This window comes from Balaenoptera acutorostrata, chromosome 1 (assembly GCF_949987535.1).
Source record: "Balaenoptera acutorostrata chromosome 1, mBalAcu1.1, whole genome shotgun sequence".
Taxonomy (NCBI): Eukaryota; Metazoa; Chordata; class Mammalia; order Artiodactyla; family Balaenopteridae; genus Balaenoptera; species Balaenoptera acutorostrata.
Genome location: NC_080064.1, coordinates 44,856,793 through 44,878,471, shown reverse-complemented (window position 1 = coordinate 44,878,471; position 21,679 = coordinate 44,856,793). Strand labels below are relative to the sequence as shown.

Genomic DNA, 21,679 nt, shown 5'->3' with positions numbered 1-21,679 from the left:
TCTACATTTTATTGACCTGAAAAGATATTTATGTTATACTCTTCATGATACTGCTATATAAGCCAGTTACAAAACAAACTGTAAGAATGGACCCAAGTTTTGCTTAAAAGCAGATATTCAATTATGTATGTACAGGAAAAACATCTGTGAACTCGGAGACCAATATATTAATAATAGCTACTGTGGCACACAGACTCTAAGGTGACCCCTGTGATCCCTGCCTTCTGGTTTTCATGCCTTTGTATAATCCCCTACTCTCGAGTGTGGGCAGGACCTGTGACTTGCTTCTAGCCTGCACAATGTGGCAAAGGTGATGGGCTGTCATTCCTGTGTTCTGTTACACCGTATAAGACTCTGTCTTGCTGGCTCTCTCTCACTCTCCTGCTGGCCTTGAATAAGCTAGCTGCTATACTGTGAACTGCATACTGCATATGGAGAGGGCTACATGGCAGGGTACTGACCTTTAGGAGCTGAGGGCAGACTCTGACCAATAACCAGTAAAAAACTAAAGCTATCATTCTCACAGCTACAAGGAAATTAATTCTGCCAGCAACATCAGTGAACTTGGACACGAACCACTTCCCCAGTCAAGTCTCTAGATGAGAACTCAGCCCTGGCCAACACCCTGACTGCGGCCTGCGACACCCTATGCAGAGGACCCAGCTAAGCTGTCCTCAGCCAACTTACCCATGGAAGCTGTGAGCTAATAAATAAATGCATGCGTTTTTTTAAACCACTAAGTTTGTGGTAAATTGTTAGAAGATGAATAGTTATCTAGATCAGGGGTTAACAAACTTTTTCTGTAAAGGATCAGACACTAAATATTTTAGGATTTGCAGGCCACTAGGTCTCTACTGCAACTACTCAACTCTGCACCTGTAGCACAACAGCAGCCATAGAGAATACATAAACAAATGAATGTAGCTGTATTCCAATAAAACTATTTTCAAAACAGGTAGCAGACCAAGAGGGATAAGATATTTGCAACTCACAGATCTAACAAAGAATTTGTATCCAGAAAATATAAAAAACTCCTATCACTCAATTAGAAAAGGTTAGATAGTTCAATACAAAAGTGGGCAAATAACATAAACAGGCACATACAAAAGATCTCCAAATGGTCAAAAAAAGCACATGAAACAGTGTTCAATTCCATTAGTCAGCAGGAAAATGCAAATTAAAAGTACAGTTGAGATACTACAACATACCTACTAGAATGAATGGCTTAATAAAAAATAATAATACCCAGTGCTGGTGAGGATGAGGAACAACTAAAAGGTCAGAACAACACTGGAGGGACTGTAAAATGGTACAGCCACTTTAGACAACAGTCTGGACATTTCTTAGAAAGCTAAACATACACATGCCATATGACCTACCAATCCCATTCTTAGGTGTTTACCGAAGAGAAATGAAAACATAAATCCACACAAAAACCTGTATGTGGATGCTCATAGTGGCTTTATTCAAATTGCCAAAAGCTGAAAAAAAACTAAATATACTCCAGCTGGTGAATGGATAAACTACTCAGCAACAAAAAGGAACAAACTACTGATAACATATGAAAGAAACAGGCTCAAAAAGCTGCACACTGTATGATTCCATTTGCAGTTTATGACATTCTGGAAAAAGTGAAACTACAGGGACAGAAATCAGATCAGGGGTTGCCAGGGCCTGAGGGTGAGAGAAGGGGGTTGACTACAAAAGGACATGAGGACATTTTTTGGAAATATTCTATATCTTGATTTTTGGTAGTGGCTATACAACTGTATGCATTTGTCTAAATTCATAGAATTGTACATCTAAAAAAGGTAGATTTTATTGTATGTAAATTATACCTCAATGAACCTGACTTAAAAAAAAAAAACAACTGACATTACCAAGTACTGTCAAAAATGTGGAGCAAATGAAACTCTCATATAATATGGAAGAGACTGTAAAATAGTATATCCATATCAAAAAACTGGCTATATGGTAGCTCATGACTTAGTAATTTTACTCCTGGTTATATGCCAAATGGAAATAAGTACATGTGTCCACTAAAAGACACATATGAGAATGTTCGTAACACCTTTATTCATAAGGCCACAAAATGGAAAACTGCGAAGATACAGCAACCATGAACTGAATAAATAAATTCTGGTGTATTCACATAGTAAAAATGAACTACTGCTACATGCAACAATATAATAAACCTTACAATGCTGAGTGAAAGAAGCCACACCTAAAAGAGTAAATATTGTATGGTTCCATCTATATGAATTTCCAAAATAAATAATATCAACCTATGGTGACAGAATTTGGAATAGTGGTTCCTTTTGGGAGTGGATAGTGATGGGAGGTGGTGTCAGGGAGGTTTCTACAGTGCTGGCAACATTATGCATCTTGATCTGGGAGATGTATTCATTTGTTAACATTTATCAGGCTGTACACTACAGATTCATGCCCTTCCTTACAGGCTAGACTTCAGAAAACTTTTACACAAAACAAAACAAAAAAAAACAGGTGGCGGGATGAATTTGGCCCACAGGTCATAATTTGTCAACCCCTGATATAGATGGTAGGATTATAGGAGAGTAATTTTTTCATTTTGTTTCTCTATCTTTCCCAATTTTTTTGCACTTAAGTATGTATTACTATATAAAAACAAAGTTTTAAAAATATTAATTTTTTTATTGGCGTATAGTTGCTTTATAATGTTGTGTTAGTTTCTGCTGTACAACAAAGTGAATCAGCCATATGTATGCATATATCCCCTCCCTCTTGGACCTCTTTCCCACACCCCCCATCCCACCCATCTAGGTCATCACAAAGCACCGAGCTAGCTATCTATTTTACACATGGTAGTGTATATATGTCAATCCTAATCTCCCACCCTCCCCATCTCCCCGGTGCCGCATGTCCGTTCTCTTCGTCTACGTCTCTATTCCTGCCCTGCAAATACGTTTAAAATATTAATTTTAGTAGTATAACCAAAGTATAATGTAAAAAAGGCCATACCACAAAGACTCTAATATCTTATTGCTAAATCAGCAATGTCTGCCTTGGACAAGGGCAAAAGTAAAAATTCACCAAGAAATCAAAATTTTCAGCAGTCAGTGTTTCAGGCAATCAGTATAACAATAGTACTCTAATAGTACTACTACCACTAATAGTAATAATATCAAATTATGGTCCAATAGTTAGATAATCTGTGCCTTAATAAAAAAAGATAGGAGTTGCTATGGTCTGAAGGTTTGTATCCCCCGCAAAACTCGTATTTTGAAATCCTAATGCCTGATGTGATGGTATTGGTAGGGAGGGCCTTTGGAAGGTCATGAGAGTAGAGCCCTTATGAATGGGATTAATGCCTTATAAAGAGGCTCCAGAGCGACCCCTAGCTCCTTCCGTGATATAAACCCACAGCAAGAAGGCACTGGCTATGAACCAGGAAGAGGGCCCTCACCAAACGGGACCATACTGATGCCTTTATCTAGGGCTTCCAGCCACCAGAGCTGTGAGAAGTAAATTTCTGTTGTTTATAAGCTACCCAGGCTGTGGTATGTTCGATATAGCAGCCCGAACGGCCTAAGATGGGGGTAAACTATGAAAGTACAGCATGCCTATATTATTAAATAACGAAAACAAGATTGAAAATAAAAGTTTTTATTATATGTCTTAGAATGCAGGGATAGCCCATAAAAAGACTGTGATTCAATAGCCACTCCATCTTTGCCTGTAACAAAATTTTCTCTTATTACTTGAAAAAAAGGTCTGAAGTCCTAAAAATTAAGGTATTTACAACCTAGAAAATCCAGTTCTCTTGCAGATATATAACATCAAAGAGCAGGGGGAAAAAAAGCTAGCGAACTGAGATAACTGGACTTGATTCATAGTTGGATTAGATTCTAATATGCCAAAAAAAGGACTCATAGTCAATAAAAAGGTGACTTTAGGAAATAAATGCTGCTGCTGCTGCTGTTACTATATCAGCATTTACTGAGCTCTCACTATGCCGATTACTTCACATACCTGGACTCATTTAATCTTTACAATAACCCTATGAGGGTCAGAGAGGTCAAACAACTTGTCCAAGGTCACACAGCTACTAAGTGGCTGAGCTAGGTATGAAAGCAGATTCCTGCTGCCAAAGCCCACACTCCCAACTCCTAAGCTCTATGGCTTCCCCCTGTTACAGGAAGAATACAAACATTCAACAGCTCAGTTTTAATTGAGCCTTCACCAATTCATCTGCATCTGATGTATCCCAGATGCTTTCTCAGCTCCCCTAGTCCTTTTGAGGAGTCACAGACAATTCCAATGTGTTTATGCAAAATTAATGTTTAATATATGGGTTGGGGAGGAAGCAATGATTTACTGAGCACTTACCATGCTAGGGGCTTTACATACCTTATATCTCATTTAATCCCCACAACAGCTCCATGGATAGACATTATTCTCACCATTTTCTAGATGAGACAACTGGACTCAGGGAAGGTTTATACCTAGTAAGTGACAGAGCCAAGGTCTGAACCCAGGTTTCGGTATCTCCAAAGGCTATTCTCTTTCCCCTGTACCTTGGGGATGAGAGACTCTGAGGCTTTCTGTATCATGTTGCCCATTAAGGGGCAGGGTTGAGAACTCAAACAGGTGCTGAGAGGGAAGAATATACGAATGAAAGAATAATATATCGTGTTAAATTAATTAAAGTTGGCTTCCTGGAGATATGTGAGTCATTTCAAAGGAGAGGAGGGAGGGGCCGAATTCATGGAGAAACACCAGGCAGCAAGAAAAGATTATGGAAAAATGCACAAAGCCTAAAAGTCCTTGATATAACCATCTGTATCACTACCAAACTCTTAGAATATAAGCAAATGAAATACATTTAAGTTAATCTTACTTTGTTAACAGAAAGTAAACCTCTCAATAGTATGTACATGTCAAAAGATCTAGCAATTCTCTTTAAGATGCCAGTTCAAACTAGGACAGGTTATTAATGCTTTAACATAGCTGATCTCTAACAAATGGTCATTTGTTGGCTGATGTAAAAGGAGCTGGCAATTTCCCATGGTAGCTTTTACTGGTAAGTCCATATTTCAACGCCACTCCTGGCTGCCAACAAGTATCAGTTTCAGCAGAAATTCAGGGTAAAATCCCTTCAGGTATGGGATGGGGCACCTAATGTGGGGAGAGCTCACTGCTAGAGTCCATATGCAGAGAGCAAGGTTTTTCCGAAAATTTGCCATATGTTTCCGTAAGCATATGATCTTTCAAAACAAACAGACAATAATAACAAAACAGGAAAATTTTTCTTCAAAAATCTCCTCGGGGGCAGAATCAAGATGGAGGAGTAGGAGGACACAGAGTTCGCGTCTCCTCACAACTAGGGCACCTCCCAGGTACTGGTGGGGAACCACAGACACCTAAGGGGACGGGAGGAACCCCGAATGACCAGGTGGGACGTGGCGGGTAGGGAGCGGGGAGGAGAAGTGGAGGCGGGATGGGACCGGCACTCCTGAGAGACGGCTGGGGGAGGGGAGGGGTTCTCACACCTGAAGGAGCCCATCCACGGTGAGGGGAGCAACGGGGATGGGGAGAGACCCTTGAGAGATCAGAGGATCGCAAGAGAAGGCAGCCAGCGTTTCCCCCACCCACTTGCGCCCTGGGGAGCCTACTGAGGTCCCGGGCATGATCCTCTGCCCTCCCAGACCCCCTCCAGCCACCCGGGTTCTGAGGGCGTGGGTGGGGAGTAGAGGCCAGACGGGACCAGTGTGCTGAAGGGCGGCTGGGGAAGGGTGTGCTGAAGGGCGGCTCGGGAGGGGCCCACTGTGAGTGGGGACCAGGAGGATGGGAAGGGAACTAGGCCAGCGTTTCCCCCACACACTTGGGCCCCTGGGAGCCTACTGAGGTCCCAGGCCAGATCCTCCACCCTCCGAGGCCCCCTCTAGCTGCACTGGGCCTAAACGCCGCCCCTGTACTCCCACCCAGGGCCTTAACCTCTGAACTCCGCTGTCCGAGACCCCCTCCAGCCATGCTGCCTTTTCCTCCCTCATGGATCCTGAGCATAGGCCCCACCCCCACCTAAGCTCTGCCCCTCAAAGCCAAGGCCTTTGCCGGCCCTTTCTTCTTTTTTTTTCGGGGGGGCGGGGGGGTTTGTGGTTGTGTTTTACCTTGTTGTTTCATTTATATATATTTTTTCTAATAAATTTCTTATTTTTCTAATTTTATTTTACTTTTTATTCTTTATTATTGTTCTGCTCCTTTTGGTTTGTTCCCCTCTCCTTTTTTTTTTTTTTTTGTTTTTTTGCTGTTGTGGTTCTGTTTTACCTTGTTGTTGTTGTTTCACTTATATATTTATTTTTTCTAACTTTTTAAAATTTTTTTAATTTTATTTTATTTTTTATTCTTTGTTATTCTACTGCTCCTTTTTTTTTTTTTCTTTTGCTGCGCTGTGCAGCTTAAGGGATCTTGGTTCCCAAGCAAGAGGTCAGCCCCGAGCTCCTGCGGTGGGAGCGCTGAGTCCAAACCACTGGACTAACAGAGAACCTCAGACCTCAGGGAATATTAATAGGAGTGAGATCTCCCAGAGGTCCTCATCTCGGCACCAAGACCCAGATCTATCCAACTGCAAAAACTCCAGCACTGGACGCCTCAGGCCAAACAACCAGTAAGACAGGAACACAGCCCCACCCATCAAAAAAATGAGATGACAAAAAAATATATTACAGATGAAAAAGCAAGGTAAAAACCTACAAGACCAAATAAATGAAGAGGAAATAGGCAACTACCTGAAAAAAGAATTCAGAGTAATGATAGTAAAGATGATCCAGGGGCTTCCCTGGTGGTGCAGTGGTTAGGAATCTGCCTGCCAATGCAGGGGACACAGGTTCATGTGCCCTGGAGCAACTAAGCCTGTGTGCCACAACAAATGAGCCTGCGCTCTGGAGCCCATGACCTACAACTACTGAGCCCGTGTGCCACAACTACCAAAGCTCATGTGCCTAGAGCCCGTGCTCTGCAACAAGAGAAGCCACCGCAATAAGAAGCCTGCGCACCACAATGAAGAGTAGCCCCCTGCTCACTGCAATTAGAGAAAGCCTGTGCATAGCAGTGAAGATGCAATGCAGCCAAAAATAAATTAATTAATTTAAAAAAAAAGATGATCCAAAATCTCAGAAATAGGATGGAGGCACGGATCCAGAAAATACAAGAAATGTTAACAAAGACCTAGAAGAATTAAGAACAAACAAACAGTGATGAACAACACAATAACTGAAATGAAAAATACACTAGAAGGAATCAATAGCAGAAAAACTGAGGCAGAAAAACAAATAAGTGAACTGGAAGACAGAATGATGGAAATAACTGCTGAGGAGAAGAATAAAGAAAAAAGAATGAAAAGAATTGAGGACAGTCCCAGAGACTTCTGGGACAACATTAAACGCACCAACATTCGAATTATAGGGGTCCCAGAAGAATAACAGAAAGAGAAAGGGTCTGAGAAAACAATTGCAGAGATTATAGTTGAAAACTTCCCTAACATGGGAAAGGAAATAGCCACCCAAGTCCAGGAAGCGCAGGAAGTCCCATACAGGATAAATCCTAGGAGAAACACACCAAGACACATACTAATCAAACTAACAAAAATTAAATTCAAAAAACAAAAAAAAATTAAAAGCAGCAAGGGAAAAGCAAAAAATAACATACAAGGGAATCCCCATAAGGGTATCAGTTGATTTTTCAGCAGAAACTCTGCAGGCCAGAAGGGAATGGCAGGATATATTTAAAGTGATGAAAGGGAAAAACCTACAACCAAGATTACTCTACCCAGCAAGGATCTCATTCAGATTTGATGGAGAAATCAAAAGCTTTACAGACAAGCAAAAGCTAAGACAATTCAGCGCAACCAAACCAGCTTTACAACAAATGCTAAAGGAACTTCTCTAGGTGGGAAACACAAGAGAAGAAAAAGACCTACAAAAACAAACCCCCAAAAATTAAGAAAATGGTAATAAGAACATACATATCGATACTTACCTTAAATGTAAATGGATTAAATGCTCCAACCAAAAGACACAGGCTCGTTGAATGGATACAAAAACAAGACCCGTATATATGCTGTCTACAAGAAACCATTTCAGACCTAGGGACACATACAGACTGAAAGTGAGGGGATGGAAAAAGATATTCCATGCAAATGGAAATCAAAAGAACACTGGAGGAGCAATACTCATATCAGATAAAATAGACTTTAAAATAAAGACTGTTAAAGAGATAAGGAAGGACCCTACATAATGATCAAGGGATCAATCCAAGAAGAAAGTATAACAATTATAAATGTTAATGCACCCAACACAGGAGCACCTCTATACATAAGGCAAATGTTAACAGCCATAAAAGGGGAAATCAAGAGTAACACAATAATAGTGGGGGACCTTAACACCCCAGTTACAACAATGGACAGATCATCCAAAATGAAAATAAATAAGGAAACACAAGCTTTAAATGATGCAACAGACCAGATAGATTTAATTGCTATTTATAGGACATTCCACCTGAAAGTGGCAGAATACACGTTCTTCTCAAGTGCACACGGAACATTCTCCATGATCACAACTTGGGTCACAAATCAAGCCTTGGAAAATTTAAGAAAACTGAAATCATATCAAACATCTTTTATGACCACAACACTATGAGATTAGAAATCAATTACAGGAAAAAAAAACTGTAAAAAACACAAACACATGGAGGCTAAACACTGCACTGCTAAATAACCAAGAGATCACTGAAGAAATCAAAGAGGAAATTAAAAAATACATAGAAACAAATGACAATGAAAACACAGCAACCCAAAACTTATGGGATGCAGCTAAAGCAATTCTAAGAGGGAAGTTTATAGCAATTCAATCTCACCTCAAGAAACAAGAAAAATTTCAAATAAACAATCTAACCCTACACTTAAAACAACTAGAGAAAGAAGAACAAAGAAAACCCAAAGTCAGTAGAAGGAAAGAAATCATAAAGATCAAAGCAGAAATAAATGAAATAGAAACAAAGAAAACAATAGCAAAGATCAATAAAACTAAAAGTTGGTTCTTTGAGAATATAAAAAAATAATTGATAAACCTTTAGCCAGACTCATCAAGTAAAAAAGGGAGCAGACTCAATAAAATTAGAAATGAAAAAGGAGAAATTACAACTGACACCACAGAAATACAAAGGATCATAAGAGACTACTACAATGACTACTATATGACATTAAAATGGACAACCTGGAAGAAATGGACAAATTCTTGGAAAGATAAAACTTTCCAAGACTGAACCAGAAGGAATTAGAAAATATAAACAGACCAATCACAAGTAGTGAAATTGAAAGTATAACTAAAGATCTTCCAACAAACAAAAGTCCAGGACCAGATGGCTTCAAAGGTGAATTCTATCAAACATTTAGAGAAGAGCTAACACCTATCTTTCCCAAACTCTTCCAAAAGACTGCACAGGAAGGAAAGCTCCCAAACTCATTCTATGAGGCCACCATCACCCTGAAACCAAAACCAGACAAAGATACTACAAAAAAAGAAAATTAAAAACCAAGATCACTGATGAATATAGATGCAAAAATCCTCAACAAATACTAGCAAACAGAATGCAACAACACATTAAAAGGATCATACACCATGATCAGGTGGGATTTATCCCAGGGATGCAAGGATTCTTCAATATACACAAATCAATCAATGTGATACACCACATTAACAAACTGAAGAATAAAAACCATATGATCATCTCAATAGATGCATAAAAAGCTTTTGACAAAATTCAACACCTGTTTATGATAAAAACTCTCCAGAAAGTGGGCATAGAGGGAAACCACCTCAATGTAATAAAGGCCATATATGACAAACCCACAGCAAACATCATTCTCAATGGTGAAAAACTGAAAGCATTTCTTCTAAGATCAGAAACACGACAAGGATGTCCACTCTCACCACTCTTATTCAACATAGTATTGGAAGTCCTACCATAGCAATCAGAGAAGAAAAAGAAATAAAAGGAATACAAATTGGAAGAGAAGAAGTAAAATTGTCACTGTTTGCAGATGACATGATACTACACATAGAAAATCCTAAAGATGCCACCAGACAACTACTAGAACTAATCAATGAATGTGGTAAAGTTGCAGGATACAAAAGTAATGCACAGAAATCTCTTGCATTCCTATACACTAACAACGAAAGAGCAGAAAGAGAAATTAAGGAAACAACCCCATTTACCATCGCAACAAAAAGAATAAAATACCTAGGAATAAGTCTACCTAAGGAGACAAAAAACCTGTACTCAGAAAACTATAAAACACTGATGAAAGAAATCAAAGATGACACAAACAGATGGAGAAATATACCATGTTCTTGGATTAGAAGAATCAATATTGTGAAAATGACTATACTCCCCAAAGCAATCTACAGATGCAATGCAATCCCTATCAAATTGCCAATGGCATTTTTCACAGAACTAGAACAAAAAATTTTACAATTTGTATGGAAACACAAAAGACCCCAAATAGCCAAAGCAATCTTGAGAAAGAAAAACAGAGCTGTAGGAATCAGGTTCCCTGACTTCAGACTATACTACAAAGCTACAGTAATCAAGACAGTATGGTACTGGCACAAAAAACAGAAATATAGATCAATGGTACTGGATAGAAAGCCCAGAGATAAACCCACGCACCTATGGTCACCTAATATATGACAAAGGAGGCAAGAGTATACAATGGAGAAAAGACAGTCTCTTCAATAAGTGGTGCTGGGAAAACTGGATGGCTACATGTAAAAGAATGAAATTAGAACACTCCCTAACACCATACACAAAAACAAACTCAAAATGGATTAAAGACCTAAATGTAAGACCGGACACTACAAAACTCTTAGACGAAAACATAGGAAAAACACTCTTTGACATAAATCACAGCAAGATCTTTTTTGACCCACCTCCTAGAATAACGAAAATAAAAACAAAAATAAGCGAATGGAACCTAAATTAAACTTAAAAGCCTTTGTGCAGCAAAGGAAAGCATAAGATGAAAAGACAGCCCTCAGAATGGGAGAAAATATTTGCAAATGATGTAACGGACAAAGGATTAACCTCCAAAATATACAAACAACTCATGCAGCTCAATATCAAGAAAACAAACAAGCCAATCAAAAAATGGGCGGAAGACCTAAACAGACATTTTTCCAAAGAAGACATACAGATGACCAAGAGGCACATGAAAAGATACTCAACATCACTAATTATTAGAGAAATTCAAATCAAAACTACAATGAGATATCACCTCACACTGGTCAGAATGGCCATCATCAAAAAATCTACAAACAACAAATGCTGGAGAGGGTGTGGAGAAAAGGGAACCCTCTTGCACTGTTGGTGGGAATGTAAATTGATACAGCCACTCTGGAGAACAGTATGGAGGTTCCTTAAAAAACTAAAAATAGAACTACCATATGACCCAGCAATCCCACCACTGGGCATATACCCTTAGAAAACCGTAATTCAAAAAGTCACATGTGGGCTTCGCCACTGGTGCAGTGGTTAAGAATCCACCTGCCAATGCAGGGGTCACGGGTTCGAGCCCTAGTCCAGGAAGATCCCACATGCTGCGGAGCAACTACGCCCGTGCACCACAATTACTGAGCCTGAGCTCTAGAGCCTGTGAGCCACAACTACTGAGCCCGTATGCCACAAATACTGAAGCCCACACACCTAGAGCCCGTGCTCCGCAATGAGAAGCCACCACAAAGAGAAGCCCGTGCACCGCAATGAAGAGTAGCCACCACTCGCCACAACTAGAGAAAAAGCCCGCATGCAGCAACAAAGACCCAACGCTGCCAAAAAAATAAAATAAGTTAAAAAAAAAAGTTACATTAAAAACAAAAACAAAAGTCACATGTACCCCAATGTTCATTGCAGCACTATTTACAATAGCCAGGACATGGAAGCAACCTAAATGTCCATCAACAGATAAATGGATAAAGAAGATGTGGTACATATATATAATGGAATATAACTCAACTATAAAAAGGAACAAAATTGGGTCATTTGTAGAGATGTGGATGGACCTAGAGTTAGTCATACAGGGTGAAGTAAGAAAGAGAAAAACAAATATCATATACTAACACATATATGTGGAATCTAGAAAAATGGTACAGATGAACGTATCTGCAGGACAGGAATAGAGACGCAGACATAGAGAAGAGACATGTGGACACAGGAGGGTAAAGGGAGGGTGGGATGAATTGGCAGATTAGGTTTGACATAAATACACTACCATGTATAAAAGTGATAGCTAGTGGGAACCTGCTGTATAGCACAGGGAGCTCAGCTTGATGCTCTGTGATGACCTAGGTGGGTGGGATGTCCAAGAGGGAGGGGATATATTTATACATATAGGTGATTCACTTCATTGTACAGCAGAAACTAACACAACATTGTAAAGCAATTTTACTCCAATAAAAATAAAAATTAAAGAAAAATAAAAACTTAAAAAAAAATCACCTAGACATCTGTCTAGACAGGTCAGTATATAATCCTGAAGTAAGCATTAACATTCAGTCATTTTAAAAAATTGGCATTATTTCCCCAAAGTTCTTTTTATTTCTAAAAGCTAGAATTTAGATGAAGCATTTAGTTTTTCTTCATACATCATGTTAGATGGCAGCTCACAGAATGCAAACATAGTCATTTTTCTGCCCACTCATTTTGAGAAAAAAAAATGCTGCCCACACCAGATGCCCTTACTACCACTCAGCTTTTCCTTCATTAATCTCTAGTTGATTCCCTATTCAACAGTACATATAACACTGCTCTTAATGTCTTCTCCTTTCTCCAAGCTCTAAACTCTATTCCAGGATCTCTGCCAAACCCCTCTGTACCACAAAATGCCCCTGAATATTTATCTACCCCCTCTTAGAGGAAGAAGTATCCATCCCTCCTTGCTAAGGCTAACCCTCCTTCCACCTGTGCTCCTGATGTCATTCTCTCCTCCAGGACCTTCCTCAGTAATGTAGCAATAATGAACTCTACCATCTTTGATAGATCTCCTTCTCCTTCACAGCTTCCAAGTACCATCAACTTCACCCCAAACCCCTAGCAACTACCATGTAACAACATTCTTTTTTCTCACTGCCAACACTCGGCTGTCCTTTTTGTTTACTTAGATGGTGGTACCATCCATCCTCCTAATTGCTCTCTCTGCTTCTGATTTCTTCATTTCTAATTCATCAGGTCGAATACACCAGCTTCATCCTCTAAAACACAGCTCTGACTTTTACTTTTCTACTCAAAAAGATTTAAGGGATTGATTATATATCAAATCGTTTTCAAAGTTCATAGTATAGCCCTCTAAAAAGCTAGTTCCTATCCATCGCATCTCTTAATCGCACCAGGCTCTCTCCGAGAGAAACATAACATACAATATAGCTACCACTTACTGAGCATCATTGATTCATTCTGCTGTTCATTTTTTATTTATTTATTTTACTGAAGGCCTACCATGTATCAGGTACTATTCTAGGCACTGTGAATGCAGCAGTGAACCTAAGAGCCAAAAAGCTCTGCCTTCATGCAGTTTACAACTCCAGTGGGGGGGATGGACAATAAGCAAATAAATAAGATATGGTATATCAGATGGCGGTAAGCGCTATAAAGAAAAATAAGGCAGAAAAGGACAATAGGGAATGGTAATGGGGGTGTGATTTAGAAGTGTGGTTGGGGAAAGGCTCACTGAGAAGGTGACATTTGGGCAAAAACCCAAAGGAAGTGGGAGAACAAGCCATGAGGATATGTGAGGGATGATGATTCCAGGCAGTAGAAAGCCCCTGAACTGCAAACGCCCCACGTTCAAGCAATAGCAAGGAGGCCAGTGTGACTGGAGCCAAGTGAGGGAGAGTATAATAAGACAGAGAAGACTAGGGCCAGATCATGTGGTGTGATTGTAAGAACCCTGGTTTTTACCCTGTGAGCTCAAAGCCACTGGATGGTTTTGAGACAAGAAGGGTCACATCTGACTTGAGTTTTAAAATGATCACTCCAGCTGGTGTGTGGAGAAATAGGGTGGAAGGTTAGAAACAGGGAGACCAGGCAAAAAATGATGGAGGACCAAGGTGGTAGTAGTATAGGATGGAATTTGCTGGCGGATTAGACTGTAGAGTGTGAGAAAAAGAAGAGCCAAGGTAGATGCAAACTATTACATTTAGAATGGATAAACAACAGCTCCTACTGTATAGCACAGGGAACTATATCCCATCTCCTGGGATAAACCATAATGAAAAAGAATATTAAAAAAAGCATGTGTATATGTGTATAACTGAGTCACTTTGCTGTACAGCAGAGATTGGCAAACCATTGTAAATCAACTATACTTCAATTAAAAAAAAAAAGAGCCAAGCATGACTTCAACGGTTTTAGACTGAGGAACTGGTAAGACAGAGGAGCAATTTAGCAAGATGCAGAAGACAGTTCGAGGAGAACATAATTAAAGGCGAGTGGGAGGAAGATCGGCAGTTCAGTTTCATACATGTTAGCTTTGAGCTACCTACTAAGGATCCAAGTAAACTTGTCAATTATGCAGCTGGATATACACCTTGGAGTTCAGTATCTGAGTTCACGCTGAAGATACCTGGGAGTCATCAGTGTAGAGACGGTTTTAAAAGCATGAAACTAGATGAGAGTCCCAGGGACTAAATGTAGATAGAACTGAGCCTTAGAGCACTGCAACATTTAGACTTTTAGAGATGCAGGAAAAAACAGGGACAGAAGCCAAGAAGGAACAGCCAGTAGGTAAGAAGAAAGCCTGGAAGGATAATATAATTATGAGGGTTGGGAATTAACCACTAAATTTACCAACATGGTGGTTACTTGACCTTGACAAGAACAGTTTTGGGATAATAATGAGGACCAAAGCTGACTGGAACGGGTGAGAGAAAGACTGGGTGAGAGAAGTGGAGGTAGGGAGTACAGACAGGTCTTCTGAGGACACATAACCATACACTGAACCATGTGCTTCACAGGCTATTAGGAGATAATGCTCTTAATCCTCATGTGACGTTATGAAATAGGAACCATTTATTATTCCCATTTACAAATGAAAAAAACAAAGCTCAGAGAAGTGAAATAATTTGTTCAAGGCCAGAATCTGTGAGTGGCAGGACCAGGACTCCAAATCCAAGTCTGTCTAATTCCAAAGCCTACGGCTGGTGACAGTGATGGGGCCTCCCAGTCTTTGGGAGGAAGCAGCTGTGACCTGTTCCTGTTCCCAAGGATTCCCCAGTTCTTTTTTTTTTTTTTTTTTTTAAATATTTTATTTATTTATTTATTTATGGCTGTGTTGGGCCTTCGTTTCTGTGCGAGGGCTTTCTCCAGTTGCGGCAAGTGGAGACCACTCTTCATCGCGGTGCGCGGGCCTCTCACTTTCGCGGCCTCTCTTGTTGCGGAGCACAGGCTCCAGACGCGCAGGCTCAGTAATTGTGGCTCACAGGCTCAGTCGCTCCGCGGCATGTGGGATCTTCCCAGACCAGGGCTCGAACCCGTGTCCCCTGCATTGGCAGGCAGATTCTCAACCACTGCGCCACCAGGGAAGCCCTCCCCAGTTCTTTAACAAGGTCCTGTAACTCTAAAGCCAGCCCTTTTGGAGAACACCAAAGCTGGCCCCCATTTTTCTTTGTGAACTTGTCAGTGCTCCTGTAAATGAAGTCATCACTGCACTGACCTGAGTTAGGGAGCACTGATCCTTTGCCATTCTTCACGTCCACCACCCAGGTGGCTTCTTTACCTCCAGGGCCATCCTTCACCTTGAAGGCAAAAATACCACCGATTTTCTTCACAAACTGCTCCCCTTCCTGGAAAGAAAAATAACACAGAGTTATATGAAGTTCATTCCTCTGGCTTTTCCCCAAATTAAATGTTTAAATAGATACATGACGTGAGCAGCTGGGCCAGCAGACAGTCCCCAAGCTCCCTTAGGATCTTTTACCCAGAAAAGTCTGAAAGGCAACCAGGCAACAACTCCGTCATCTGCCAAATCTTTTGTTGAAAATGGCTTTCTGGATACAACTGGTGGAAGGACAGGGAGACTGGGAGAGTGGGTGGCACAGCAGCATTTTCTACTGAAACAGCCTCCATTTGCCTCAATAATTTCTGAAAGATTCAGTCTGGCCTCTCTAAATGTAAGAAGCCTAACTCCTCTTTTTCTTTGTAGGTAAATTCCTTCACATATATTTTCGGTGTTCCACAATCAGAATTTAAAGATAAGTGGTTCAACTCATTTCCTGGATTAGTATAAAGAATTATACAAGTAATATACCATCCACCACCTACTTTTGGATCTTGAGGAATGAAGCTAGAAAAATAACCTCAGATCCACATCTCCGTAGGTTGGTGTCCTTTCTCCCTCCCTCTCCCCTTCATTCCCACTCTGTTTCAACTTTCCTTACTGAAGTATTGATTGACTGAAACAATGATTGGCACCAGACATTATTCCAGACGCTACGGAGTTAGAAGGGTAAATGATAATACGCTATGATCACTATGAAAAAGGGGAACACAGGGGCCTACAGGAGCACAGAGGACCCGCTAACCCGGCTGGCAGGGTGAATAACTCACACACCTTAAAAAAAAACACACACACAATAATTTTTCTTTAGAGAAAAAAACATACTGTACTGCGGAAAAAGTAGAAAATATTGAGAAGCAAAAAGAAAACAAATCATTCATAATTTCACCACTCACAGAAAATAACATTTTGATATAAATCTCCTCTATCTTTTTTCTCTGCATATATATTTTTTAAATGAGTGTATATACTGTTTTGTAATCCACTTTTCGGTTTAATATAGCTATCCTTATTACTGTGTCATTAAGTATTCGTTCATATAATTTTAAATGACCATACATAGTCTTTAATTGTAGATGTGTACTATACTTTATTTAACCAATACTCTGCTGCTTGATGTTTAAGGTTAGTCCTAACTTCTGGCTCTTATAACAATGTTGTACATAACGTTCTTATATGTCAGTATTTTTACATAACCTCATTTACTTAAGGTTAATCTCCAAGAATTAAATTTTACTAATTAATAACAATGAATTTGCAATCAGCATAGGTTTGAATTCCTGCTCTGCCATTACTTATATAACCCTGAGCAAGTTACTAAATCTCTCTGAATCTCAGTTTTCTTATCTGTGAAATGGAGATAATAATATAGCTACCCTCATAGAGTTGTATGGTATTTAAATACCCACAAAGCACAGAGTAACTGCTCAATAAACGCTGGCATTTTTTCCCATTATTTTACTCTATGATCTGTCTGCTATTCCTGTGCCAGTACTATAGCTTTATAAATGTACTTTACTCTTTGGTACAGTAAATACCATAATTCCTCTCTTAGAAAGATTCTTGACTATTCTTGGATTTGTTCTGGACATTTTTTCCTCTAGATGTACATTATAATCATTTAGTTAGTTCTCCCCCTGAAAATGGGGAAGAACTTCCCTCGTGGTGCAGTGGTTTAGAATCCACCTGCCAATGCAGGGGACACGGGTTCAATCCCTGGTCGGGGAAGAGCCCACATGCCACGGAGCAACTAAGCCTGTGCACCACAACTACAGAGCCTGTGCTCTAGAGCCCGCGAGCCACAACTACTGAGCTGGCACTCCACAACTACTGAAGCCTGCGCGCCCTAGAGCCCATGTGCCACAACTACTGAGCCTGCGTGCTGCAACTACTGAAGCCCGCGCGCCTACAGCCCATACTCCACAACAAGAGAAGCCACCGCAATGAGAAGCCCACGCACAGCAACAAAGAGTAGCCCCCACTCGCCCACAACTAGAGAAAGCCTGCACACAGCAACAAAGACCCAACGCAGCCAAAATAAATAAATAAACAAATAAATAAATGGGGCTACATACAATATATGGATCTGTTTCAAGGAAAAGTAATATCTTTACAATATTAAGTCCTCCCATCCATGAATATGGTGTATCTTTAAGTTTTCCTTGATGTCCCTTGGCAATATTTTGTCATTTTCCCCCATATAGGCTTTTGTACATTTCTTGCCAAGTTTATTCTTAGTTTTTTTATATTTTACATTACTCTTGTTAATAATATATTTTTCATTATATTTCATGACTAGGTAATTGCAAATATATAGAAAATATATTCATCTTTACATATTTATTCTGGAATTGGCTACCTTTTGAGTTTTCTTATAATTTCTAATAGAGTTTTTATTTACCACCTTTTTTTTTCAGTCTTACATCCCTGCAATAATTTATATCCATGATTCTTCCTTTTGGTATCATCATATTTCTTCTTTTAACAAAGACTTTCGTGTTTACTATGTTCAGGCACTGTGCTAAATACCTGAAATACTCAAATAATTATTATCAGGTACTAACCTCTGTGTATGCAGAGAGTCTGGCCTAAGTTCTTTCTTTCTGTTGTGTTTTGTTTGTTTTATAACAAATTCATTGAGATATTTATATATCAAAAATTTATCCTTGGGCTTCCCTGGTGGCGCAGTGGTTGCGAATCTGCCTGCCAATGCAGGGGACACGGGTTCAAGCCCTGGTCTGGGAAGATCCCACATGCCACGGAGCAACTGGGCCCGTGAGCCACAATTACTGAGCCTGCGCGTCTGGAGCCTGTGCTCCGCAACGAGAGGCCACGATAGTGAGAGGCCCGCGCACCGCGATGAAGAGTGGCCCCCGCTTGCCGCAACTAGAGAAAGCCCTTGCACAGAAACGAAGACCCAACACAGCCACAAATAAATTAATTAATTAAAAAAAAATTTATCCTTTTAAAGTATATAATCCAATGGTATTTTAGTATATTCAAAGTTGTGCAACCAACACCACTCTCTAATGTTAGAACATTCTCATCACCCCAAAAAGGAAACCATACCCATTAGCAGTCACCCCCCACCCTCACCATTCTCCTCTCCTGCTAGCCCCTGGCAACCACTAACCTACTTTCTGTCTTGATGGATTTGCTTATTCTGGACATTTCACACAAATGGAATCATACAGTATATGGTCTTTTGTGACTGGCTTCATTCACTTAGTATAATGCTTTTAAGGTTTATCCACATTGAAGCACGTTACCAGTAATTAATTCCTTTTTATGGCCAAATAATATTCCATTGTATGGATGTAGCACATTTTGTTTAGCCATTCATCAGTTGATGGCTGTTTCCCCTTTTCAGCTATCGATGATACTGCTATGGACATTTGTGCACAAGTTTTTATGTGGACATAGGCTCTAATTCCTCTTATATTTAGAAGTAAAAATTTGGGTCATAAGGTAATGTTTAACCTTTTGAGGAACTATCAAGCTGTTTTCTAAAGTGGCTGCACCATGTTACACTCCTACCAGCAACAAATGAAGGTTCCAATTTCTCTACATCCTTACCAACACTTTTGTCTGTCTTCTTTATTTTAGTTATCCTAGTGGGTGTGTCAATCTTTTTCTTGTACGTAGATAACACACCTGAACCTATCTAGAATGAACCATGGGTCTTAGGACTCCAAAGAAGCTATTCTAAAAATATTTAGTCTAGGCCTACTTATCTCAACAGACACGGAAGCAATTCTTACATGTGACTGTCCTGAAATCAACTACCAACATTTTCTAATTAAATCAAGAAATCAAAATGATTGTCAAATTTTTATAGCGAAGGAGAGAAATTCTCTTATTTTGGCTTCCCTTAAAACATCTCACTCAAATTAAGTTAACTTTCGGAAAAACTATTAACAACAACAATAATCTTTTGGGGGCTATAAAGTTTTCAAGTGCTTTTATATACATTATTTCTTTAATTTTTATAAAACCCTGTTAAGTAGTTGCACAGGTGTTAATATTAGCTCACTAAGCAGAAAAAATTGCTGAGGCTCTAAAAGGTTAAGAACCCTTTAGACTATTCTCTATCCTACTGCCAACTAATCCATCTAATATAACCCACCTAACGTTAACATAAATATCACTTTCAGGTTTGAATTTAAATGGCTCCCCACAGCCTACAGGATAAAGTCTGGCTTTATATATCATTCAAAATTCTTCATAATCTGAAGGATATTTATATGTTCTTATCTTCAGCCCCTTTTTCATCCTCCCCAGGTTTTTTTGTTCTGACCGCTTTGAATGCCATGAACATACATGCCTCTATGCCCTTGCTCATGCCCTGTCCCAGTTCACTCACCTCCTCCTACTCTCCATTCCCACCTAACTTCATCAATTCAAGTCTCAGCTCACATGCTAACTCTTCTGGAAAGGCGTTTCTGCCTCTACTGGACACTTTGATAGCCCTTTGCACATACACCCACCTGCAAGTTTCTTGCTAAAGCAGTTTTTTTTTTTTTCCGGGAAAAATTTTCCATGTCTATTTTCCCACTAAACTCAATGTTCCCTGAGGGGCAAGGACGTATGACAAGTAAGCAATACAACCAGAATTCAATCTCAGGTTGGTTTAACTTCAAATTCAATGCTCTTTCCATTTGCTCATACCATATGGCAAAGTAGGTTATATCAATACTTCCAAACTTTAGCCTATAAAAGTAGCTTCTGTCACCATAAATCAATTAAAAGAAAGTTCAAGTCTTTTCCACATTCCTTAAAATCCTTTATCCTTCAAGGTTCTGTGGAGATACTCTAGAAGAGTACGTAGTAATGCTGGTGTGCTGGGCCACCCAAGGAGCCAGGCTTCCTTTGGGGCCAACAGCCCATGAACAGCTACTTCCAGCTGCATCTATGTGTCATCTGCTTGCACAATGCCTCAGGAATAGTTATGGTAGACACCAACAAGTTAGAGCAGGAAATCACCAGCAAACGTTTAGGAATTCTACCTGAATACCTGGAAATTCCTCCCACTTCCTTAAGACAGATGTAGATTAATTTTGCACTTGCTGTTACTTTTGACAACCAACTGATCCTCTTATAAAATCAAATCCTTTGGTCAATAAAACATTTTAAATTGAAGAAGGAGTGAGAGAGGGCAAGGAAATGGACGGGGAGAGAGTTAAAAGGGTAAAGAAAATACACATCTGTTGCAACACTAGAGATCACTAATACTAAGAAAGTTCTAAGTGCCTCCTTGCTTGAAGAAAAGTACCTCTTTCTGAGTAGGCAAAGGGTCAAGGAGTAGGTCCTGTTGTAAACTTAAGAGGAACAAAAAATTAAGACAGAATTCAAAGAAGGGCAATGGGGTATTGCTAACGAAAACAAAAGTGGAAATAAAATCTCTTGCCAGGCTTCCTTTGCAATGCAGAAAATGCATGAATTGACAAAAGATTCCAAGACTTTCACTTTCTAGTACTGCAAACATTTAGGAAACTGACAATCGTGGGAAGGAGGAAAGAAACAAGGGGACAAGGTCCATGCAAGTGAGGTTACAGAAGGAGAAGAAAAGAATTAAAATGGGAGCAAGAGGCATACATTTGCAAAGCTAAAAGAAAACTGTGAAATAAAAACAGCACTGTTTTGTTAATCCCAGTAATGAAATATGCAATGGTTGACATATAGCCATACCAGATACTCTCTAAACTATTTTTTTTTTTGACAGAATAAAGTTGAAAAAAAAAAAAAAAAGGGACAACCTGGCAGAAGCAACTATCCTATGGATTACTCTGCAGGCAAATACTGGTGGCATGAAAA

At 39.7% G+C, this 21,679-nt stretch overlaps 1 protein-coding gene across 2 annotated transcripts in view; it reads right to left on the bottom strand.

Moving 5' to 3' along the window:
• Positions 1-21,679, bottom strand: part of SCP2 (sterol carrier protein 2) — a 158,441-nt gene that overhangs the window by 4,988 nt on the left and 131,774 nt on the right. For both annotated transcript variants that reach the window (XM_007164440.3, XM_007164441.3), the window contains one exon: positions 15,743-15,872. In XM_007164440.3, the coding sequence (XP_007164502.2) occupies positions 15,743-15,872 (130 nt within the window). The remainder of the gene's footprint in view (positions 1-15,742; positions 15,873-21,679) is intronic.